This window comes from Cibotium barometz, chromosome 62 (assembly GCF_041138505.1).
Source record: "Cibotium barometz isolate CiBa-2024 chromosome 62, ASM4113850v1, whole genome shotgun sequence".
Classification (NCBI taxonomy): Eukaryota; Viridiplantae; Streptophyta; class Polypodiopsida; order Cyatheales; family Cibotiaceae; genus Cibotium; species Cibotium barometz.
The window spans coordinates 36,173,486-36,199,758 of record NC_141107.1 but is presented as its reverse complement, the minus strand read 5'-3'; the positions used below and the strand labels follow the sequence as shown (position 1 = coordinate 36,199,758).

The 26,273-nt window shown below is 41.8% G+C and overlaps 1 protein-coding gene across 1 annotated transcript in view; it reads left to right on the top strand.

Moving 5' to 3' along the window:
• The window catches only part of LOC147604421 (cytochrome b-c1 complex subunit 9, mitochondrial-like), a 38,955-nt gene extending 20,291 nt beyond the window's left edge, over positions 1–18,664 (top strand). The window contains exons 2-3 of the mRNA XM_086795464.1: positions 17,841–17,888; positions 18,268–18,664. Coding sequence (XP_086651590.1) covers positions 17,841–17,888; positions 18,268–18,321 — 102 coding nt within the window. The 3' untranslated portion in view covers positions 18,322–18,664. The remainder of the gene's footprint in view (positions 1–17,840; positions 17,889–18,267) is intronic.
• Positions 18,665–26,273: the final 7,609 nt, after the last annotated feature.

Genomic DNA, 26,273 nt, shown 5'->3' with positions numbered 1-26,273 from the left:
TAGGATTATTGCACCCATCAAATGTTCTATGGGAGAGTATTGCTATGGATTTTATCTTTGGATTGCCAAAGTCAAGGAATGATGATATATGGACCTTCCAGATTACCAAGAAGATCATTGGTTGGACCTTTCAGATCTTTAGAACACATAATGCCTTCCATGACAGTTTATTGAAACCATGTGTAAGTTACCCCCAGAGGAGCCTATTTTGGAGCATCCACCAGGGATGGAAGAGCCAGAAGAGATTGTGTTTCATTCTATGAGAAAAAGAGGAAAGACAATGGTCAAAAAGTTTATCTTGGAATTTGAGAATTATTCGCTATTGGATGTGAAATGGATGCTAGAGAAGTACTTCTAGGACTATCTAGATAAACTTCGAGCTTATGAAGAAATGGTTGGTCCATATGTATTTGAAGTACAGATATGAACATCTTGCAAACAAGACAGATTCAAGAGGAACAAATTTTGCCTCTAACTCTCTTCATTGTATATAAGACAGATTCAAGAGGAACAAATTTTGCCTCTAACTCTGACCCATTGGATGTTATTAAGGAATTGCCTGTGATGCCATACCCATTGGTATCTCTGATGTATTTCAACACCTGCATCCAGGCATGTACACAATGGCATAAGTCCCAACGGAAAGCCAAGTCCACAGGATCACATAAGTGGCATCCTAGCTGCAAGTGCTCCTCTGGTTCGAGCTCTAGCAGAGGCGCGGCAATGCAACCAGATGACTATTGGATTTTGCAGTCGGGTGGTCATTGCGGCCAGATGGCCTAGATGACTATATTGGATTTCATAGTCGGGCGGTCAATGTGACCAAATGGCCCAGATGACTGTTGATGAACTCTCGGGCGGTCCTAGTGACCTGATGGCCTTGAAGATAGTCTGAGCGGTCCTAGTGGCCAGATGGCTCAGCACGGTTTCGATGAAACCAGACAGGACAATCCATGAATAGGAGGAATAGGAGGATCATTACTTGTGCATTGCATATTGATGTATGTTTGAATTTCTTTGACTTCGTGTGCTGTTTTTGATGTATGGACAATGCTTGAATTTATGGCATATGATAGTCCATTGGGCTCCCGACTACTTGGCCAGTACCTGGAATACCCAATAGACACAAATGATGCATACTTGTCTGTTGACTAGCTTGTGTCTAGTTTTTGCAGGAGGTAAGTATGCATTTATTATATCTAACACATATGACAAGCCATGAAGAAGTACCATCAAGAACAAAGCTATTGATCAAAGAAAAGGCACTGAGATGTTGCCAGATGAGCAAATGACACCACAGATATGGGGAAAGACCAGATGCACAAGCTCACCAGATGGGGCTAGTACCTTGAAACATATGAATGTACTTGATGTATCTTAATAAAACATATGGATGTACTTGATGTACCAAGAACATGTGGATATACCAAGGACATATGGATGTACCTGGAACACTTTCGGTCCGCAGTTGAGAACAACCGAATGTAATTATTTGGTTCTCCTAGCTCTATTTCACATGATGAAATCCATGCCCAGACACTAGACAGGTGGAAGAAGACATGGGGACAGGGTCCATAAGGTTTCATTAAGAAAAAGCACCATTCTTGGTCAAAAAGCAAAAAAAGAAGCAGCAAAAAGTAAAACAAGATTGATTGTGAGCCAAAGGTACCATTGGAAAGAGGAGACTGAGCCGGACCAAAAAGCTAAAAGGCGCTTTCTCAAAAAGCAACTCTAAGGTCAAAAAGCAAGGCCTTAAAGCCAGAAAGCAAAGCACCAAAAGTTGAGTAATATTTTATTAATAAAAGTAAAAAGAGTAAAGCAAAGCATAAAAAGGCAAAGCAAAAGCATGAAGGCTTTTTGGCAAAAAGCAAGGTCTCTTACAAGTATAAAAAGGCTTGAACCTCTCTTGTAGCATCATGAAGGAGATCGTGGAGTGTATGTGTGGGCATCATTATGATAATGGAGAGCTTCTTCTTCACCATCAACACTTTCTTCAACTTGCTTTTCAGATGTACGGTTAGTCGTAGACTTGTATGGGCATATACATGGGCGATATGAACGCATGTATGAAGCTGTACGGGCAGAAATTTAAGAAACCCTAAAAATTTTTGAAACCCTAAAACTGCTCCAAAAACCCTAAAAAATGCTTTTTGGATGTTTGTATTGCCCAAAAACCACTCAAACAAGTTTTATATTAATTTTCTTGCAAGAAAGAGCTTTTCCATGGTTTTCTTCATGGACAAGGCTATAGGAGTTGTAGAGATTACTCATGGGATGAGCGAGTGTTTCTTGGACTTGGACATAGAACTTGGACATGGAGAACTTGGGAATAGAGCTTGTACATGGAACATGAAGCTTGGACATAAACATGGAACTTGGACATATAGCTTGGGCAGGAAGCTTGGACATGAACATGGAACTTGGTTATGGGACTTGGACTTGGATCTGGACTTGGACTTGGACTTGGATTTGGATTTGCATTCATTGGAATTGAATTCATTGGATTTGGATTTAGATATTAGATTTAGTACTAGCTCGGTGAGAGATACTTGTGGGTCATCCCCGTGGTATGCATGGCATCAGAGATCTCATGCCTCGACATTGACATCGACATCGACATCGACTTGGATATCCTACATCGGCATATCTATCTGTTTTGTATTCATTGATTATATTGATCCTGGCCAGTGTGCCCATGGATTGTTCCTGAATAAATTCTGGAAAGGGGACGGGGCTTGTTCCTCGCTCAATGTGGTGTACTGTGTAAGATCCCTATTCCCTTCTCTCTCTCTCTCTCTCCCCTCTCTCTATATCTTTATCTCTTGGACATGTGGTTGAGTCTGTCAAGGCACGTCTCGCTGGGCTTACACATACAGCCATGAAGAGGCTAAAGAAATAGAGAGACCCTCTGTAGAGGGGAGTAGAGATTCTCCATAAGGTGATGTAGACAAGAATGCAACCAATCAACATGGTAGAAGAGAGCTTGTAGCAAGAAAGCCTGGAGCTCCCTGCTTGAACCTACTGCCAATAATGATTAAAATGCCCATCGGTCTGGCACAACCCTCTCAAGGAATCATACAAGTCAACACTAATCTCGATGAAACTCAAAAGATTTCTCCAATCTGACTTAAAGCATCTGCAACTATGAGATCCCTCCAAGATTCAGCCTAATACATAGGCATAAACAAGGTTAGAGAAACCAAATAGAAGGGGTGCAAGCAAGCTAAACACCCAACCGTAGGTTAGCATCTGCAAACCTCCCCCAAGAGGCCAAGCCAGTCAACCCTAGTGTCCCATACCACCGGAGCTTATCCCAAGGGACCCTTGGCAAGAGGACCGTTGGCAAGACCGCCTGTGATCTGCCAGAGATTGATCTGCCACATTCATGGCAGGAGTAAGCCTCTTGGTCCAGGTCCATACCACAGTGAATCAATAATAACCCAAGACTCACTTATATAGTGCTTATTGCTGCTATAAATAACAGTCCTATCATAAATAGTCAATAACCTTGGATTTATTATTATTGAATCTTAGCCACCCATCCAAGCCTGCTTTACCTAATCCCAAGGCTCCCCTAATCCTATTGGATTAGCCCCTAACCTCTAGGGTTAGTACTAGGTACATAACATTTCTCCCCACTTAGCTTATTTCCACTCTTGGAAATAAATGAAGAAGAAATCAGCTACCTACGTGAACTATCTTCAAAATCAGATTTATACATGTCTATCCAATCCACATAGCCACGTATCAAGAAACCAGCTCAACTAAAGCTGCTGTTCCTCCAATATATGAACGTCGAAACAAGACAAAAACAGAACCTTTCCACGACCTTGAAGAATATAAACCATCCTTAATTCTCCAACTCCTCATGGAATTGGAAACCTGAAATCGCCGAGACAAATATATGCTAACTACAACGTAAAGCCTATCCTTCCAAGATCTGGTAAACCCTTGTACCTAGGGGATATCATACCTCCCTCTCGAGAAACTCCTAACTATTAGGCACCACAACTATGTATCCTTCAAGCTATCAAAAGGGACTCTGGGGTTTTAACCTAACTCCTACCAGACATATCCTAGCTACTACTAGAACCATATGCTCAATTGTACCATAAGGCAAACTCGACCATATGGATGTAAAGCTCTGCCAATAAAAAAGTTGCCTTGAACCGTATGCACAAAGCATAACCTCCAAAACCTAATCCCACCCTCTCTGCCTACCATTGGATTGAAGATGATCAAAAAAACGTTAAGTCCATCGAGTCTCTGGAGCTGTAGGAGCGTAGCAACATAAGAATTTCTCCCCTAATCATGAAAGATCAGTATGTCGACTCTCCTGAGTTTGGTACTCAGTACAGTTTGGCCCTCCATTCTGAGCCAGGCCATTATTCCATCCAGAACGGTTGGTTGTTCTTCAAGAACCACCTCTGTGTCATTTGAGAAAAGCGTTCCGCTCTTCTCCACGATGCCCATGACTCCTTAGTTGGAGGACATAGGGTTATCAACTGTACCCTCGAGAAATTAGAACGGTCCTTTCATTGGCCAAAGACGAGGCGTGATGTCTATGCACATGTACAAGCCTGTAAGATTTGTCAAAAAGTCGAGGTTCCCCATACAAAGAAGGTAGGTTTACTTCAACCTTTGCCTATCCCCGACGGACCTTTCATTGACATATCTATGGACTTTGTAGGGCCTCTACCAGCATCCACCGGATCCCGTAACACTCAATGTTTTACCATTGTGGATCGCTTTAGTAAATTCTGCATGCTCATCTCATGGAAGCATACGGCCACAGCCGAGGACGTAGCCCGTCTGTTTCTCAAGCATTGGTATCCAGTTTGTGGTTTGCCTAGCACCATAACATCAGATAGAGATTCCAAGTTTACCTCGCATTTCTTGAGGGCATTATTTGAAAACTTCGAAACTAAGTTGCAGTTATCTAGTGCATTCCATCCACAGACAGATGGCCAAACAGAAATTTATAACTAGTTGGCCTTTGATGTTCTCAAGTCATACTGGCATGACCAGCAGTCCAAATGGGAACATTATCTTCCATTGGTCGAAGCTATCTTGAATGTGTCGGACGGACTCCATATGAAGTAGCCTTTGGTCGCCGTTTCTCTTCTCCTTTGACGAGATTGGTGTCTCCATCTCTAGAGGGCCGTACAGGCCGCGCAGGACAGGGCAACGAGCGCAGATCTGGCGTCGACGACGGCGTTGCGCACAGGCGGCGACGGTGGATCTGGCCGACGGCGGCGCAAGGCAGATGATGACGACGGCGCAAGGTAGATGATGACGACGACGCAAGGCAGATCTGTAGATGGGCGACTCAGATCTGAGCGACGGCGGTGGCGGCGACGGTGAAGGCGACAATGGCTGAGGGCGGCGACCTGTAGAGGCGGCTGAGGGCGAAACCCTAACCCTAAACAACAAAACCTTAATGCAGTAGAACCCTAACCCTAATCAGCAAAACCCTAATGCAGCAATACCCTAACCCTAACTAGGAAAACCCTAACCAGGCTTTGATACCAATGTTGGGTATGGGGGTAGAAGCCTGCACACAGACACACACACAAAAGGCAAGAGAGAACAACTTGTGAAGCACAAGAGTGCTGGAAAAGATGTACTCAATTATAATATGAAAAGTACAATGTGAGTACATAAAGAAGCCTAGGGCAAAGTACCCAACACACATAAGTGTGTTCACACGGGGAAAAAACCTGTGTCTAGTCATAGGAAAAAAGTGCCCGTGAGTAAGCTGTGTTCACACCTGAACTAGCCGGGAGTGGTCATGACCAACAGGAGGCACTACTGACGGACATATTACTTGATTTGTCCTCACCTTGGAGGATATATCTCTGGGTGTCTTTACCATGCACAAATTTCTTGGAGATTGTGCTAACAACAGTTGGAGCTTTAGCATTGGTGTATCAGAGGAGGTATTACTTGGAGTATGTTCTACAGGGACATGGTGGTTTAGATATACAAGTTTAGACATACAAGTGCTGACACTGCTGAGGAGTACTGGTGGATACAAAATTGGTGCAGCTCTTCTAGGAAGTTCTATTCTTGGTTTTGCTTTCTTCATTGGAGTAGCAGCTCTTGTGACCTATATGAGCCGATGCATTCATGGTTTGAGTATGGATAGCGGAGTTTTGTCAGGCCATTCTCTTGAGTGTTCTTCTCGTGGATACTAGTGTTTCTTCATTGGAGAAAGGAAAAATGTTGGGTCATGCGAAAGTTGGTCATCTGCAAGTTTCTTTGCTGGTCTTTGTGCTGATGCAGCAAGGACGGAATGTGAGGCGTTGCAGCGGACGCAAAGTGGTATCACAATGTTCGGACTTGGATGAGCTTTGCTTGGATCTTTTCCTTTTATGAAAGGGCACTCTCTATGGACACCGTATGTCATGACACCGTATGTCATGACCCTGTGAATTTGTGCAGCGTATGTGTGAGCATTGGGCATGGTGGTCGGTGTGCAAGACATATTTTGAATGTTCATACTTGGGGCCAAGGTGATCCTAGGGGCAAGGGTTTTATTAAAACAACCCCTTGTGTGGAGGGGACTAACAAAGGTTTTAATTAAAACTAATAAAAGAATACTCCTTTTAGACAGTCGTGGCCCTTTTGGGAGGCTCCACGCTATTTTTGGGAGGACTCTTTCTTTTGGGGGAAATTGGGCTGCACGTGGAGATGCTTTTTTGTGTAGAGAAGGCTGGCGGACAGGGCTGAACAGCAGGAGCTTGGGCTCGTGGAAATGGCGACTGGCTGGGCTGCTGAGAAGCACCGGTTTGGATTGTACGGCAGGGTTGTAGGTGGTTGCAGGGAGCATACAATCGTGTGGAATTCTTTTCTCTCCCCCTCTCCTGCGGAAGGCGGCACACAGCCGAGAGGCTACTCTTTCTCTCTCTCTTCGCAAACAGGCCTGGCTGCAGAAAGTGCCCAGCCGACAGGTTCCTCTCTCTCTCTCTCTCTCTCTCTCTCTCTCTCTCTCGTGGAGGGTGACAGATTGCAGGAGAAACAGGGGGGATCAGCGTTGCTGGACAGAGATAGCCAACTATTGATTTCTCTCTCTCTCTCTCTCTCTCTCTCTCTCTCTCTCTCTTTACAGGCTTGTGGGCGGTGTCAGACGCACACAGGTTAAAACTCCTCTTCCTTCTGGCTTGTGGGTTGTTTAGGAGTGTCTCTCCTGGTCCCTTGTGAGAGGAGGGATTTGCAGCCTAAGAGGGCAGAAACAGGAGCACACTTAGCATGTTTTTGGAAGAGTTTACGGGCTGATGTATGGCTGCATTTTTTGCTATGTGCATGGGCCAATTGAATGCGTATTCAAGGCCTCGTGGATGTACTATCTTGGCGGATTAGAGGTGAATAACAGTGTGGTGTTTTGGGCATAGGGCTGTGTGAAACCTCTATGCTAAGAGGACAAGAGGACTGATAGTTTGGACATGCATATCTTTAAGCCATGTATGGCCATGATGTATTCAGTTGAACTCTTCCATTGAATGTGAATAAAGAAATACCGAAAGGGGCGCCAAGCTTTGGGGCCAACAGGTGTCGTTGTTTTTGTGTAGGAGCACTCTAGCTCCCTTTTGTTTGTCCTGTTTGTTGATTTACAGCTGTGTTTGGGTGACTGCCAGTCTACCGCACTTTGGTTTCTACTAAAGGCCGGTTTCAAGGTTCCGTTGCTGGGACCATAGTAGTTAGGAGGTTGTTTGAAACAGGTTTCCTAAAAGTTTCAAATGGGTTTCGTAAAATTAGCCCAAAGTTTGCTACCTACAGGTTTTTGCATGTACAAGATTTCAAATATATACTGTATAAAATATGTAAAAATAACACTAAATGCATATAGAATACATGGAAACATCAATTTGAAGCCTACAATCTTTGAATCACAAATAACAAAAACCATATAATCATCCATCATCAATGTCAAATGATCATGATTCAAAGACCATGGTTCACTATCCATGATCCATGATCCAATCATCCATCATTCCATGCCACAAAAAAAAAAAAAACCCATACATGACACTACATAGGTTAAAACTTGTAAGTTTGAAGTGTTCATGTCACATGAATCATGATGAATCAACAGTCATGGCCCAATGCCCATAAACAATACAAAATAAATCAGCCTTGATGAGGGAAAGCGGCACACGAAAACCTGTAAAAACTTTATCAAAAGAGTTGCATAGATTTCACCGTTAGATTTGGGGAAAAAAATTTGCTTGAAAAAAACGCGTTTCCTACAAGGAAACGTTTCCACGTTTCCTTTCTTGTAGGAAACGCATTTCCTAACTACCATGACTGGGACCATCACCAACTTTCCCAAGGGGGTGAGCTCGTGGTTATCTCAAGCAAAGTCGTCATCGAAAATTTCAGCAAGATGTTTGACTATGAGGATGACTATGACTATGATGATGAGGAAGAGCAGGAGACCACTCCTGAGAGGACCGAATCTGAGGATGTACTTGTAGGAGAACAGGCTACAGCAGATGCACGTTATGAGGATGTAACTCAACCATAAGATGTTTCAAGTAAAGAGGAAGAGGATGCCCAATTTAAAGCCCGATTGGCATTGGCAGGGGCAGTGGATGTGCTCATGCAGTTCATGCAAAGTGAGAAGTTTGCTGAAATTATGAGGGCCCCTTCTGAGCCTAAGCAGAAGAAGAAGGTGCGTTCTTGGAACCCACCTTAGGTAAACAGTGGTGCTATCCCACGAACAGTTTTCCAACATGTAGAACACTTATGGTGCAAACCCACAGAGTTCCTTTTTCGGGCAGCCACCTATCTTGCAACCATCTTTGCATCTAGGCTATTTTGGCGGTGGTTTCGTGTTCCAATTTATGACTGGGGGTTATCCTCAAGGAGGTATGGGAATGCAAGGGAATTTTGGAGCTAGTTTTCGGCATGGTATGCAAGGCAATATGTATGGTATGCAACCCGGAATGCAAGGGAATATGTATGGGGGCATGCAGCCCGAAATGCAAGGAAACATGTATGGGGGCATGCTGCCCGGTATGCATAGTGGCATGTTTGGAAACATGGGAGAATCAGCAGGATTGGATGGTATGCAACATAGTTCATAACAAACGCGTTTGCATGATGAAGCAAATGTTTGCAAACGTTTGTACCATACACGTATGAAACACAAGTTTCATACGTGCCTTTTTTTGTGTTTTCTAAGGTTTGAAATGCGTACTTTTTTAAAGGCGCCGACTTTAATGTTTTTTTAAATCAAAATATGGTACGCTTTGTCATCGCCTCACCGTTTTGGAAATTCGAAGTGCGTCGACTCGAAGTTCGCTTGCAGGTTGCCGCCGAGTCCCGACTGTCAAGTTTCAACGTCAGTTGCATCGGCCAGCATACATCGTACAGCCTACATGTATTCATTCTTCCCAGTGTTTCTGTAGACTATACTTGCCTACAAGTATTCAGTGGTTTTCGAAACCCTAACCCTACAGTGCTGTATGGTACAGCCTGTACTGTAGACTGTGTCACTGTAGTACTAGTTTGTACTATGTAGTATGTACATGTACATTGTAGGCTGTACTTCAATGGTGTACTAGTGTACAATGTGCTGTAGCTTGTACTTGTAGCCTGTAGCCTGTAGGGAGTACATAGGTGACAGGCCCTAGGGTGTAGCTTGTAGCATGTATGTATTATCATCTATGTAGTATGTACACAAGGTGTAATATTTACAAAGGCCTTGAATCTCATGGACTTTTCTTTTTCTTGCAAGTTTGCAAATTGCAGGCCCTAGGAATTTCGAGAAATGGGCAGACCTAAAGGCTTAGAATGGGAACATGTGACCGTTGTTAAGTCTCTTGGTAGGGGTATGTTCACATGCAAGTGCAAATATTGCCTCCATCAATGGAATGGAGGCCCTTTGCGCATAAGGGCACATATCTTGCGTCTAACAGGCCAAGGGGTTGGCCCATGTGACAATGCCCCCGAAAGTGCAAAAGACATATACAGAAGGTTGCATGTTGGTTTGATGCCTCAAGGAGAAGGAGCACTAATTGATGAGCGAGTTGCAGATTTGGGTGGAACAGGTAGATCCTCAGCCTCCTTTGTGGGTGAAGATGCAATGCCTGCAGGCAAGAGACATAAAGTCTCTACAAAGGGTCAAATGCAAGGGAGTTTATCAAGAGCATGGCAATTGCAAGCTAGAAAGGATGCCATACTAGCCACCAGAAGGTTCTTTTATGCAGAGGATATCCCACATTTCAAGGTTAAGAGTCCTTACTCATGCATGCTCAGTCACACTGAGTGCCTGTGAAGACCAAGAGGCATCATAACTGCATGTGTAGAAACAGTAATCCCTGTCTTCAACAAAAGAAGCAGTCTCTGGAGGAACTTTAGAGGCATCGTTTACAGACATCCCAGATTCCTTCGCCTTCTCTTTGGCAATCCTCTTCCTACACTCTGTGATGTAGTGACCTGGCTTCTTACAGTAATGGCATTTGCCCTTCTTCTTGGGCTGTCCATCACCTTTCTTGGTATCCTGAGATGAACCACCATCACCTGAATTCTGATTTGAACTCTTTGGCTGAACTTTGCCTTTCCCTTTTTGACGTGTCGTAAATGCTTGTTCAGCACTTGTGTTCATGTTCATGTTCTTCCTGATTTGCTCTTCCTGTAACAAGAGAGCAACAAGTTCCTGATACTTTAGGGGTTCAATAGCATTCCTCATGCTAAGGTTCAAAGAGGTATGAAAAGCCAAGTAGGATCTTGGCAAAGAGTTTAAGATGGTGGATACAAGCTGTGTCTCAGGAATAATCTCATCCATTGCTCTCTCAAATCCTGCAGCTTGTTCAAGTGGCTAGACATATCATCTCCTTCATGCATCTTCTGATTTTCCAGCTCTCTTTTCAAAAAATGAGATCCGTGCCTCATTACGAGCAGCATACAACTGCTCCAAAGTCACCCATGCATTCCGTGAAGAGCCAGCTGAACGAATATGAGGTATAATAGACCTCTGTACTGACGATGCAATAAGTGATAAGGCTTGTGCATCTTTGGTATCCCATGTCTTCTGAGCATTTGTTCTTTGAACAGGCAGAGGTTGACCTGGTGCCTGTGCCTGTTGTCCTCTTCCACGAGCACCCCCTTGGGGAGGAGTCTCTGGAGCCAATGGACCTGGACGTGGTTCATCACCACTAACAAAATCCCAAAGACCTTTTGCCACGAGCACATTTCTCAGCATAAAACTCCACAAGGAGTAATTCATGCCATCCAACTTGTCTTCCTTAGACAAGTACGTGAACACATCACTTTGCTGTTGATTTGCCATTATGCTAGTGCACAATGTTGTACCTGTGTATCAAAAATTCCAAAAGCAACAACCCTAAAAGCAATTGTACTCCACTGAATACAGCTTACCCAAATATGCCTGCACTCTCAATCCTTTGAATGTGCAACACAATGCACCATTGATTGAGTAGAGCAACAAAAATGGCTCACACAGTGCCAAAATGCCCAAAAAATGCCCAAAATTATTGCACCCAAAGCCTTGCAAAAGCCTGTAGAGATTTCTTTGCAAGAAAACCTCCCTGTATCTGCCAGAAAACTTTCACAGAGAAAATGCCCAAATTTCAAAACATGTAAAGCTTACCAAAAATGTGATTTTGCAAGTACACTCGGCTGTAGGCTGTACGGAACAGTAGCAGTGTACTGGGCGACTGTACGGAGCAGACTGTCCAGAGCAGAGTATTGTACGGAACTGCAGGTACTGTACGGAGCTACAGGTACTCAGCGACTGTACGGAGCAGGGTAGTCCGATGGCGAGGGACTGAACGTGCAGCTGACGGCGAGCTGTACGGACAGCTGCAGGGTACGGAACAGAACAAGCGAAGGGCCTGTACGTACAGGGCAGCTGATGGTGGCGAACTAGTACGGGCAGTGTGGCAGGCGAACTTGTACGTGCAGTTGCAGGCGAACGAGTACGGGCAGTTGCAGGTGTACGGGCAGAACAAGCGATGGCTGCTGATGGCGTGGAAATGTACGAGCAAGGCAGGCGAACCTGTACGGAGCAGTGTATGGAACAGCTGTCTGTGTAGTTGAAGGCAACTGTCTGTACGTGGCTGCAGCTGAAGTGAAAACAGGCGAGCTGATGGCTATGGCCTGTACGGACAGCTATGCGAACCTTGCTCTGATACCAAATGAAGGGTTTGAGCTGTTAGGGTTAGGGTTTGGAAGGCACTTCAACAGGAGGCGTGAGAGTCAGAGAGAGGAACACGACTGCTCATGTATTGATTGTGATAAAATGAAGTACAATAGCCACATAAAAGGATGTGACCTAATAGTGTGTTCACATGGTCCGGCCATAAATAGTGCCAGGTGGACCAAATCACTTATAAACCTTTATAAGTGAAACTAAGCTAAAACTGGGGGAACAAACCTCCACTAACTGAAGTAAAAAGTGCCCCAGTAACCTACTGATGATCACTAGCACTCCCCTGGGTGCATACACAGCATAAAACCCAACAAATACAGCAGAATAGGCTCTTCCAAAGTTCCAAGTTTCATGAAGTATTTTATCTCTAGAGTAGTATTTAAATTTCTGCTATGGATGTTTGTTTGCTACAAGTTACAACTTGTGCTTTGATGTATCTAGTTTTCACTATTTAGCCTTGAGGCTTGACCCTTGGGTAAGCAATGAGCCTTTATGTAACTTGTAAGTGTTGTAACTTTGGAAGTTTTTATAATGGAACTTGGAGAGCTTGAGTTTACAATGTATATTCGTATGTATTTGTCTAAATCTCGTCCTTTCTATGAGGTATTATATGGGTCACATATGTTACTCGACCCAGGCCTGAAACATACTCGAAACATTCTTACATACCCGAATGCGTATGCGTTTGCTAAACATATGTTATGAACTATGGTATGCAAGGTGTGGGAATTGGCAATGTTGACCCTAGTATGGGCATGAATGTAGAGGGTAGCAATCTTGTGAAGCCACTTCGTTACAATAATCTAATGCCTATGGGTAAGGCGAAGGATTATAAGGAAAAGGGGGAGCTGCAGTGAAATTTGACACATTTAGTGGGGCCAAAGACATGCTCAAGGCTCTTATCTTTTTACAGCAGTTTGATGCTGCTTTTTTTGGTCGCAATTACACTTGAGTCCTCGAAAGTGAGAAAAGTTGCGACTTTTCTCAAGGGCAATGCATTGTAGTGGTGGTCCACTCTTCTCTTGTAGGGCATAGCACCAACTACTTGGGTACATTTTAAACAGGTGTTCTCTTCCGTGTCGCTCACATCTACATTTGAGGTGGATGTAATGACAGCGTGGCATAAGTTGGATGCATCAAAGTGTGAGAATCTTGAGGATTATAACAAGAAGTTTTGGGAAGCTTTACTCCGAGTTACTTCTTATCGTGCAGTGCCATTGTCTGAGCTGGTTGAGAAGTATTGTTGTGGGTTGCCCAAGGAAGTGTGTGACTATTGTATTAAGACTTGAGTAACAAATATGTCGCAGATGATAGAGAATGCTATGATGGCAAATGCGTTACTCACTGGGGTTTCAATTGGATTTCATGGTAGCAAAAGCATTGGCAAGAAAACTGAGAAGCCAGGGCATGCACCTCGGGATGCAACAGTGGCTGTCGAGAAGCAGCGTAAGATGTTACCAATGCCCAAGAGAACTCCCGAGGAGAAACAGGCTTTATTCGATGCCAAGAAATGCTTTTCCTGTACTGAAGAGGGACAATTGTTGTAAGCGTAAGTCCAACAAGGACTCTGATACTAAAGGGGAACCCAAGCCTAAGAAACAGAAGCCTTCTATAGGGCTAGTTCCTGATCTTGTCGGGGAACATCGAGGTGGTGAGGAGACAGAGTTGTGCAAGGCATGGGACAAGGTCAAAGATCAAAATGTTTTGATCTTCTTTGACACAGGTGCTAGAGTCAACTTTATCTTACTAGATTTGACTGGCAAATTGGGGATCAGTGCAGAGGAGATGGGGCCTATCTCTAAGAGGCTAATATGGCTTGTCGTGGGTATGCAGAACCCGTCACCCTTATCATTAGGAAGTTGAGGCTTCATGTGCAGGGTTATGTGGACAATGAGGAGTTTTATATCATGCCACTTGATGGGTGTGATGTTTTGTTGGGTATGCCATGGTGCCATAGGGTACATGAGGTGGTGGATACGTATAACAAGAAGATTACTTTGACTCATAGGGAGAAAGAGCATATTTTGGATGTAAAGCTTAAAGGGGAATCTGCTCCTATTGTATCGTCTTCAGCCATTTCATCAGTAATGAAAAAGCATCTTTTTGTGTATTTAGTTTTCATTAAGGATGCAAAAGATGATGAACCTCAATCTAATTTGTCTATGTTAGATAAGACGGACCAATTTTCTATGTAAGTATCAAGATTACTTTTCTGAGTCATTGCCAAGAGAGCTTCCTTGAAGATTACGCTATTGATCTTATTCCGAGGAGTACTCCACCAAATAGACCGCCATACCGTGTTACTCCTGCCCAACAAGAGGAAATCATGAGCCAAGTACAAGAGTTGTTGAAAAGGGGCTAATTCAGCCAAGCTCATCACACTTTTGCTCACTTGTACTCTTAGTGCAAAAGAAAGATGGCTCTTGGCGCATGTGCATAGATTACAGGGCGCTAAACGAGAACACCATCAAGAATCGATTCCCTATTCCGAGGATCGAAGACATTTTGGACTGCATGCAAGGCTCCACAGTCTTTAGTCGGACAGACTTGAAAAGCGGATATCATCAGATCCGCATTAGACCCGAGGATGTGTATAAGACAACATTTTGACCACCTCTGGACTATATGAGTTCTTGATCATGTCCTTTGGCTTGACAAATGCTCCGGCCACCTTTAACAAGATGATGGACAGGATTTTCTGGCCTCATCTAGCATTTGTGGACACATTCTTTGATGACATGATTGTGCATTCACGTTCAGAGGAGGAGCATAGGGAGCATTTGGCCCCACTGTTTGAAGAACTTTGGAAGCATAGGTTGGTTATAAATGGCAAGAAGAGTAAGTTCTTCTTGAAAGAAATACACTTCTTGGGGAATATCGTGTCTAAAGACGGAGTCCGTATGGATCCTTCGAAGGTCGAAGCAATTCTCAATTGGCTAGATTTGAGGACCGTGCATGATGTACGTAGCTTTTTGGGATTGTGTTCCTATTACAGGCAGTACATGCAGTATATACGGTATTTTGCTGAGATTGCTTCGCTCCTTCATGCTTTGACAAAGAAGGGAATCATGTTTCGATGGGCTGATCGGAAAATTGCAGCCTTTAAGAAGCCCAAGGAAAAGCTTACTTCGGATCTCGTATTGGTACTATCGGATCTTCGAAAGGCTTTTGTTGTCCAATGTGATGCATGTGGGAATAACATTGGGGTAGTTCTCATGCAGGAAGGACATGTGATAACCTATGGAGTCATATATTGCAAAATGCTGAGAAGCATTTACAGGTCTATGAGAGAGATGTTGGCTGTAATTCATGCTCTTTCTACATGGAAACACTATTTGCTTGGGGCTGATGTCACTGTGCAGACAGATTATTAGACCTTGTGTTATTTCCTCGTGCAGACTAAGCTTTCTGAGAAGCATATGAGATGGGCCAACTTTTTGTCTATGTTCCACTTTCAGATTGTGCATGTGGAAGGCAAAAAGAATGTTGTGGCTGATGCTTTGTCACGCAAGCCATAGGTCTCAGCAGTTTCACTTGTTTATCATCATGAGCTTGATGAGATGAAAGAGCAGTATGCATAGGATGAGGATTTTGGTAGGGTCTATGATCAGATGTCTAAGGGTCAGCGGCATGATCATTATACTCTCAGGGATGGCTTTTTGTTGATGCATGGTAGACTGTGTTATCAGGTAGTTACGGCTCAAGGTTATGATTGAAAGTCATGCTCCACCGTATGCAGGTCATAGGGGCATTGAGGCCATGATAAAGGTAGTTGAGGCTTTCTTTTATTGGCCGACCTTGAGAAGGGATATTGATGCTTTTGTTAGGGCATGCATCGTATGTCAAAAGGTGAAGTTTGACCGTCAGAAGACACCAAGGTTACTTCAACCTTTACCTATTCCAGATAAACCATGGGAGAGCATTGCCATGGATTTTACATTTAATCTTCCGAGGACACAAAAGAGGAATGATGGCATTTGGACTATCATATGTAGGTTTAGTAAGCAAGCTTATTTCATTCCCGTGCGGCGTAAGAAGATCAAAGTAGATCACATGGTGAAGTTGTTCATGGTGAACATCTTCGAGTATCATGGCATGTCTTCATCTATCAGTAGTGACCGTGATCCACGGATGACGAGTTTATTTTGGAGAGGGTTGTTTGACAACATGGGTACAACTCTCAAGTTTTCATCATTGTTTCATCCGCAGACGGATGGGCAGTCGGAAAAGGCCAATTCCACAGTGTTAGATCTTCTCAAGTGCTATGTGTCAGAGCACAAGTAACAATGGGAAAAATATTTTTCTTTGGTGGAGTTCGCTTATAACAACACCGTCCATACTTCAACGGGCAAGGCACCTTTTGAGATTGTGGAAGGAGGTACCACTCATTTTGCACACAAAGGATAAGATCTTTTAGGCTGACCAATATGTGGAGAACATGAAGCTTATAGGAGAGTTAAGTTGGCACTCCAAAGAACTCAACAAAAGCAAAAGAAGGCAGTAGACCGTCTCAGACATGCATTAGAGATTGCAGTGGGTGATTGGGTTCTTTTGTGTTTTGAGAAAGCCAGGCTCAAGAAGATGAAGGGTAAAGAGCGATTATTCCCTAAGTTGAGCTGCGAGCATGCGCACTATGGACCTTTTCAGGTATTGGAAAAGATCGTTGAGGTGGCCTATCGTTTGAAGCTACCAAATCATTGGAGAATTCACAATGCATTTCATGTGAGTCTACTTAGACCTTTTTGTGGGGATGTGCCTGAGGATGTATCAAATTAGACTCAGCCGGAAGGAACTTGATGAGGTTCTTATTCCGGAGTAGATACTGGCACATAAGGAAAGTTTCACCTTACAGCTGCCACCAAAAAATATAAGGTTCTCAAACTAAAACAATTTTCACCACCAAAACAGTTGTCAGACGAACTGAATGTGTTTTCTGTGACACCTCAAACGCATAAAAAATATGTTGGACAGCCACAAGAAGCAGAAGTTGGGTTGGCAATAGATTTGCCAAGCTCAAAGTCTTCAATGGTAAGAGGGACTAGACAAAAGCGTTGGCTTTTATATGTCAATTTGAGGAGCATTTAAAGGTGGTGCCTTTGCCAAAGACTGCAAATTACATGATGGTACTATGTACTTTTGGAGTGGGTCGCTGATTGGTGGTTTTGAGGGGAAGCAAAGACTTGGGAAGAGTTTAAGAAGCAATTTTATGAGTAATTTTTACACTTGAATTTCAAACATGAAGAGGACAAGTTTGCAAGAGTTCTCTTCGTGCTTCTTTTGAACACCTTAATTTTTTTGTTCTTTTCTCAGCTCTTCTTTCTTCTCCCAGTGTTCCATCCAACGTGATGGTGTTGCAGCATCCTGCGCATAGAAGTATGCCACTCTGGAGACATGGCTGGCATCAGTGGCCTTTGGAAATTGAGATGTGTGCACAAAAGAACTCAGTCCCAAACTTGTAGCAAGGCTACACTTTTACAAAGAAGTTTTGTACTTTGTGCCGTGTGGGTGCAAGCTTAAGCCTTGGCACACCAGAGTGAGCATGTTTTCTGAAGGCCGTGTAGCAAAAGTGTAAAGCATTAGGTTTCCACAATAGTCTAGGTTGTTTGCCTGGTGTGTTGAAGCAAAAAATCAAACACTAACTTTTTGTTTCATTTTTTGGCAGGTTCTAGATGCTAGCACGAATAAGTTATGGTATTACAACAATCAAGGGGTATGCACAATTATTTTAAATTCATGAACTGTGCTTTATTGAGTTTGACATTCATTAGTACCGGCATCGAGCATTTTTTATCCAATAATATTTTTTTGATACTGAGTGGTTTCACTGTCATCTTGCACGAGATAGCTTTTTGGGCTTCAGTTTATGGAGTTTTCTGTCATTTTTGCAAACTGAGATTTTTAGTGGGTGTTGGTTTCTGATCCTCAATATATCAGCGCCATAGCTGTGTGTGTATTTCACATCATCCTGAGGATCCTTTGGTTGAGAGTCAAGTTGTGGTCATCCATTTAAGTTATGTGATGTAATTTAGTGATGCAGGGCTTTATTTTGATTCTGCAACTTTTTAATGTGCGGCTTTTTTTTTTCCCAGAAAATGTACGAAGATATTTCTGTCCTGGGTCAAAAAGCGATGGCTGATGAATAAGTTATTTTGGGTCATAGCGCTGTGTTCGATACCGTGGACACGGGGTAGGGAAATGTGATTTAGTGGTTGAACTGTTGGGGTCATTATTTGCTTTCTTTCTGCATAATTCACCTGCGCTAGCCGTTTCAAGCTTCCGTACAGTCCAGAGTGTTTCATCTTCCAAAGAACTGAACACTGAGTATGGACCCATTCTTCCGTGTACCCATGATTTAATGGCAGTTGTCTTGTTGTGAAGAATGATGATCAAGGTCAGCTGACAACATCTTTAAAAGTAAATGACTTTCTAGTACAACAGTTTTACAGAGGTTTAAAAAGCAAATCGGCTTCTCTTGCTGAGGTTTCACTTAGAAGGCTTAGTTTTAAACAACTCAGTTTTTCCTCCTCAATCATCAGCTGAATATTTGTGATTTTGTTACAGAGTGAGCTTTCAGCATGCTTTATCATGGGTAAACCTATTAAAAGTTTCCTACATAAATGCATCATGTTGATTCGGGGCTTGGTAGCGAGGATTCATTTACACTCTTGTGACGGGGATACTGGCTTCTGCTGCATGGAGTCCAAACAGCAAATGCATACAGAGGGGAGGGAGCATGGGTGGGTTGGGGGAGGGGGGTGGGGGCTAGAGAACTGTTGTTTTATAAGGCAATGTTTAAGGAAGGTTGTTGGAGGTTGTGAGGAGACATGTAACAGATATTTGTTTAGTTTTGGTGGGTGTGTTTGAGAAAAAGATATTGCACTTGACTTTTGGGTATTGGACTTTCGGTTCACAACTATAGTGATGTGCTGTCTGTTTGAATTGGTTCTTCTATTTTGTTGTTTTGTTTAATTTCTCAATTGGCATTTAGAGCAGCTTGACTAGAATCTCATTCATTGAAACTATGGGGCCATGCTGAAGCTAGCTTGCAAATGCAAATGAAACAGCAAACTTAGGTTTGTTCCAAGTTTACTGTCAACATGGTCAAGATGTCCCAAGTCATTTGGTAGAAACATATAAAGGGGCCTTGGTTGATTTGCCTTGCTTGGCTGCTATTATACTTGGGGGGCTGTTGTGGTGCCATGCTCTACCTCAATTTGTGTGTTGTTACACATGATTCAACATGAGAGTTTCTGCATATGCATACTTCTGGTCAGTCTTCATAGTTAAAGGGGCTTTATTCAGCGTTATCACTAGTCTTTTAATTGAGACACAAAAGTGGCTCAAGATTATTGTATGTATTTGAGGGAATGGAAAGCAAAATCAACTTAGTTGCTTGAAACTACTTGAGAATGCTTGGTTAGAATGCACCTATGGTAAAAGTTGTGAAAAAAAACCATGTCTTAAATGAAACCTTTATAAAAAGTGTCAAGTTAATTTAAGATGCACGCGAATGGCCTAGGGGGGAACTTCTGTATTGCATGTGTTGTGTGCTTAAGAAACTATTTAAGGTATTTTTTGAAATAAAGTTCAAATAATAAAATGTTTTTGTATGAGAAGTGTCTAAAAGATTGACCATGGAAGATGGTTTGTAAAACATATTTTGTACTTGATATTTTTCTTCAACTAATATCTTGTGTTGAGAGTATTTTCCTATTAAGTTTGAGGTTATATATTTGAAGTGACAAAATAGGTGCTTAACATGTGCATGAAGGATAAAATGTAGTCTAGAGGAAGTGATCTTGAAGCATGTCGATGATTTGTAGTATTCTTGAGATGTATGTCTGTGGTGATATTTGACTCAGATGACTGTTTCATATATTAAGCATTTAATGAGATAGCTTTTGTAAGCTATAACACATGCATTCATGTTGTACAACTAGTTTTGATATGATAAGTGAAAACATGAAAAACACCTTGATAGCCAAAAAATATATAGTTGATGATCTTGTTTTATGAAGGATGAATTGTGGCTATGATTGATATCTCCTATTTTCAAACAAGATCTATCAAAGTCATGAGTGTTGAAAAGGGTATCTTTTGTAATCTTTTGTTAGTTGTTAGGCATTTTACCCATGTATATATGAAGGATATTTCCTCACAATAGTGCTCCAATACACAATACAAACTTCACCTTATAAAGCTTGTCAAAGATTGATTTTATTACTAAAGTAAAAGCTCTTAAAGTAAAGTACAAGACAAAAACATCCAAATACACAGCCTTGCATATTTAAAAGATATCGTATGTGTTCTTGTTTTATCAAGGATTAAGACTAGGTTGTTGGCAAGAAAAAAGTATCATAGGAGTGTTGAAAAACATGCCTTTGTCGCATTTTTTTGGTTACTTTTGTAGTCCATGCACATATGAAGTACATTCATTCTCTCCTCAAAAGATTTAAGTGTATATTATACTATATTAATGCCAGGGTTCAAACCAAGACTTGTACTATAAAGATCAAAACTTCACGAACATACGATTATAACAAATAATTAAGGCTCTTTACACATTTTGAAATTGTGGATTTTGGTCATGGTGTAACTTGTTGCAGTTGCATATCCTTGGTGAATTATGCATTTGCCTTTATAAGAAACAAAATACAAAATCGAATATATTTCACGAGAAAAATTTGTATGGTCTATACCTCTCGTCAATTTGTAATTATCCCTTGGAACTTGCAAGTAGTTTGGGTGTGCTATAAATGGTACGGGACTTGGGAGAGCTTGCACATGTAACATGTCACTTGTGCTACCACAGTGGCAATTTGAACATTAATGATACCACTGTGTTTATAATAAATACACTCCCCCCCTTCTTTAGTGTGGTTGTCCAAAAAAAAAAGTAGCTAAAGGGCATATTCAAAAATAAATTGTTGATTTTTGAGGTTGAAAATTAAGGTATATTTTTAGCAACAAATGTTTACAAATTCTCTAATGGTATATCTCTATGTGTGTGTGTGGGTGAGAGAGAGAGAGAGACACAAAGCTGGGAGGGTGAGCACCAATCCTCTAATGGTATTTACAAATTCTCTAATGGTATATCTCTATGTGTTGATGTGGAGGATTGGTGCTCACCCTCCCAGCTTTGTGTCTTTCTCTCTCTCACCCACACACACACATGCCTGTAGTGGAATCTTTCTCTGTAAGTGAGGTAGGATTTTTCATTCTTTGGGGGAAGCAAGGTCTCTCTCTCTCTCTCTCTCTCTCTCTCTCTCTCACACACACACACACACACACACACACACACACACACACACACACACACACGTCTATAGTGGAATCTTTCTCTGTAAAAGGGAGGTAGGATCTTTCATTCTTAGGGGGAAGCAAGGGGTCTCTCTCTTTCTCTTAAAAATCAATACTTTTGGTTGCACAAATCATAGCTTGTGCATGAGCTAAAAAGTAATGTAAGGGCAACTTAATGTATAACTGGTTGCACAAATCATAACTTGCTCATGAGCTAAAGCAATCTAAAGGTAACTAAATATATAACTCACAAGAAGAAATCTTTTCTATGGTTGTATAACTCTTGACCTTGATGATCAAAGCAACCTATGGGAGATTGCATAATATGGATTCACTTTAGAATATGCATTTGGATAATTCTCTCAATTGTGACTTCCGTTGTGCAATGAAGCGGGTTCAAATGCTTGATTATGTAATTAGGCCATGTACATATTGGCTAAAATAAGAACCAACAAGGGGGCCATGGGCATGGTCAAGTGTGGAGGCTAAGGTATAATTGAGTGTAAACATGGCCAATAGTATATAAGCCAATTATAGGCTTGTTTGTAATTACCCAGTTCTAATTAAACATTTTCACTAATCAATTATCTTGCTCAAGCAAGCTTCAATGGTGATCTTCACCAATGTCCGGCTCCATGTAAATGAGTTAACCTCTAATCTTTTACAGGATATGTTGAAGCATTTCATGTGCAAATACATCAAGAATTGCATGATTTTGTTTTCTTTATTCCATTCAAGTGACATGCATTCTATACATATGCATACTTCACATGGGAGACTTTGGTTCGGGGACTTGATCCATGCATGCATATTTCTTTACATCCTTGCATAATGACACGTGGAATGCCCATATTTTCTCGATCTTGGACATTTGAGGGATTAGTTATTGAAGGCCACAACCATTGGATGATCCAACAAAGAGGGAAGACTCTTCAAGGCTAACACATGTATATGATGGAGAGCCATGTGGAGGACCATTGAGCGAAGCTAACCTCATCATGAACATTAACTCTTGTATTGGAATACAATAGAAGCATAACACTCAAAGTAGATTGATGAGAATGAGTGAAGTACAAGTGAAGTGACATGATAAGGTCACCTAGGGTTCTTAAAAATTTCTTGTCTCAACCCAATATCTCTCCCAAGAAAAGGTGGTGGTTGTAAACTCTTCAAAATTATGATTTTGAGATTACTTATACAAAGGGGAAGGACAATGTGGTGCTCGATTCACTTTCAAGGATGTGGGAATGTTCATTGGTAGTAGCCACCATTATGAAAGTTCATGGGGATTGGATTGTGGATATCCAAGAAGAGTATATGCATGTGCGGGTGTGTGTGTATGTGTGTGTGCGCGCATGCGCGTGTGTGCTATACATTAATATGGGTATTAGTATATGTGTGCATGTGTAAGAGAAAAAAGTTCTTATTCTTATAAACAAAACATGGAAGTTTATTTACTTTTTAATCTAGATTAGTTAAGTGCATTTTGAATAAACTCATACATTGATTTAGTAGTTAGAATTAATTTAGGCTCACTATAACAATTTACGTGGAGAAATTTTATCAAATTCTACTTCAACTCCGCATGCTTGAAGAAGTACTCGAAGATACAATTCAATGTCATTATGAATCAAGACTCAAAGAGACTATTTGAGGCGAAGGTAAACATGTTCAAACGACTATTTCTTTAGCTCATGATGTAGAACGCAAAAGGGGTTTGCACAAACTCCCTCGTCAACTCAATACTTCTTTATCGAATAATCAACAAATCTCCGTCTTCAACACCAATGGAGAATCCTTTTCTCATTATTATGGTGCTCCTACTGGATCACATATGGTACAAAAATTACAGCATGGCATGTGTGATGATATGCCTCATTTTCGATTGCATAATGGGCTCTTATACTTCAAGGATAAAGTGTATCTTATACCTCATTCGGAACATTCAAGAAAAAAGTTTTGGTTGATATGCATTCTTCTCCCATGGCGAGACATTTGGGTCTCTTTCAGACCTATGATGTAATAAGAAAGAGTTTTCATTGGAAAGACCTATGGTAAGATGTACATGAGTATGTCTCCAAGTGTATGCCATGTCAACTCAACAAGGACCTTGTATATAAACCCAATAGTTTACTTCAACCTTTGGAGGGTAAGTGGATGCATATTGCAATGGATTTGATTACTAGAGTTCCTCTTACCCCAAGAGAGGATGGGATAGCGTTAATGTGGTAAAATTGATCGCTTGACAAAGCTTCCCATTTTGTGCCTACAAAGGTGAAATATTCGGCATCTATGGTTGCATGCCAATTCATGGAATTTGTGTTCAAGTTGCATGGTATGCCATAGGGACGAATAGTGAGTGATCGAGATGTGAAATTTATGGGAATTTTTTGGCGTACACTATTTGAGAGCATGGGCACCCAATTGACTCCTAGCACAACCTACCATTTGGAATCCGATGGTCAAATGGAAAGGGTCAATAAATGGCTTGAGACTTACTTGAGGCATGATTGTTATGAGATGCAACATGCATGGGATGAGTAGTTGCATTTGGTAGAGTTTGCGCACAATAGCACACCTATGGAGCATGAACAAGAGAGGTAATAAAAATAATCTAATATAAGGAAAACCATAAAGCACATGGTATCTCAAATCTAATATATTTAAAACCATAAAATACATGGTATCTCAAACCTAATGATAATAAACAAGATGTTAATCTTATCCCCTCTACTTTTAGATGCATAGAAGATAGCATCATATTGTAAGACTAAACACATTTGAATCAAATGTGCTCTGATTGTGACCAAAATTTTGTGTACATGTGGACCCCACCCTCACTCTTATAAACTTTGGTCACCATCCAAGCTTATTTGGTTACAATGTGGGACAAAGTTCCAATTTAGAGGGGTCTCTCTAAGGCCATGATACATTGAAAATCACACATTTGGCATGTAATTTCTAGCCGAATGTGCTTTGATGGTGATCAAACTTTGCAAGTGTGTACATGTGAACCCCAACCTCACTCTCGCAAAGTTTGGTCACCATTCGAGCTCATTTGGTTGCAATTTACAGGCCAAAGTTCCAATTAAAAATCAGGTGTTTGGCCCTCACGGAGTCCCCAACAAAAAGTTCTCCGGTGACTAAACTTTACAAGTGTATACACGTGGATCTCGGCCTCACTCTTGCAAAGTTTTGTCACATCTGAGATCATTTGTTGCAATTTGTGGACCAAAGGCCCAAATTCGAGGGGGCTCTCTAAGGCCATGACACATTGAAAGCAGGCATCTAGCCTACACATTTTAGGCATCTGGCATACATTTCAACCAAATGTGCTTCGATGGTGACCAAACTTTATAAGCATGTACTTGCGGACCACACCCTCACTCTTGTAAAGCTTAGTCACCATGGCTTATACATTTCAGGCATGTGGCTTACACATTTCAACCAAATGTGCTCTGATAGTGACCAAACTTTACAAGTGTGTACATGTGGACCCCACCCTTACTCTTGTAAAGCTAAGTCACCATTGGATCTCATTTAGTTAAAATGTATGGGCCAAAGGCCCAATTTTGAGGGAGCTCTCTAAGGCCTCAACAACTTTTTGATGATCTTGCTTGGCTGTAAAAATGTAGCCTGAAGATGATCTAGTTCTAACCTTCAAGTTCACCTGACTGGAGTTTTCCCTTTGGTTTTCCTAGCCCTTGGATCACTTTAGCACTATGTGAAATATAAGCTGCTTCAGAGCTTTTGCTAATCTATGCTTTAATAGAAACAAAGGGCTGGTTGGTTTGCTCTAGGAGGGATCGGCTTGTTGATTAAAAAACAAGCATCTAGCTTGCACATTCCAACCAAATATGCTTCGATATTGTGACCAAACTTTGCAAGTGTGTGTATATGAATCCCACCCAATCTCTTTTGCAAAGTTTGGTCACCAATCGGAGCTAAATTTGGTTGTAATATACGAGCCAAAGGCCCAATTTCAAGGGGACTTTATGACACATTAAAAAGCAGACTTCTAGCATGTACATTCCAACCAAATGTGCTCTGATGGTGAGAACAAATTTATAAGTGTGTATATGTGGACCCCACACTCACTCTTGCAAATTTTGGTCACCATTCATCGAGCTCATTTAGTTGCAATGTGTAGGCTAAAGGGGGGCTCTCTAAGGCCATGATACATTGAAAAGCAAGCGTCTAGCTTACACATTCTAACCAAATCTACTTCGATGGGTGACCAAACTTTATAAGTGTTATATGTGCCATCCCACCCTCACTCTTGCAAAGTTTAGTCTTGATTGAAGCCATTCAAGCTCATTTAGTTGTTGCAATGTGCGAGCTAAAGGCCCAATTGCGAGGGTGCCTTAGAGAGTCTCCTCAAAATTGGGCTACTCAATATCTACTACCTCCCTCAAAGTCTTTTGGGATGGTATCAATGCTTGAATAAAGCAAGTCCTCTTGCATTGTGTGGGAGACCGACCTTCCTATTTGGACCAATCTGCGTTGTGACAGGGAAAAGAGATCATCAATGCCCCACCACACTCGATAGGTAGCTAAGTTAATGTCATATCTTCACACTAGCCACATTGCAATGTAGTAAGAGATGCGGAAGAAATGACCACATCCCAATGTATATGCCCTTGTCGTATCAAGGGGTTGAAAATAAACTGAGCACTCTTCCTCATGTAGAATCTATGGGGTCTATGTAGTAGCAAATGGTCATCACGCTAGAATCTTGAAAGAAGGCAAAGGAAGGCATCCAAGGATATAGAGCAAGATAGGGGTCACTGCGCAC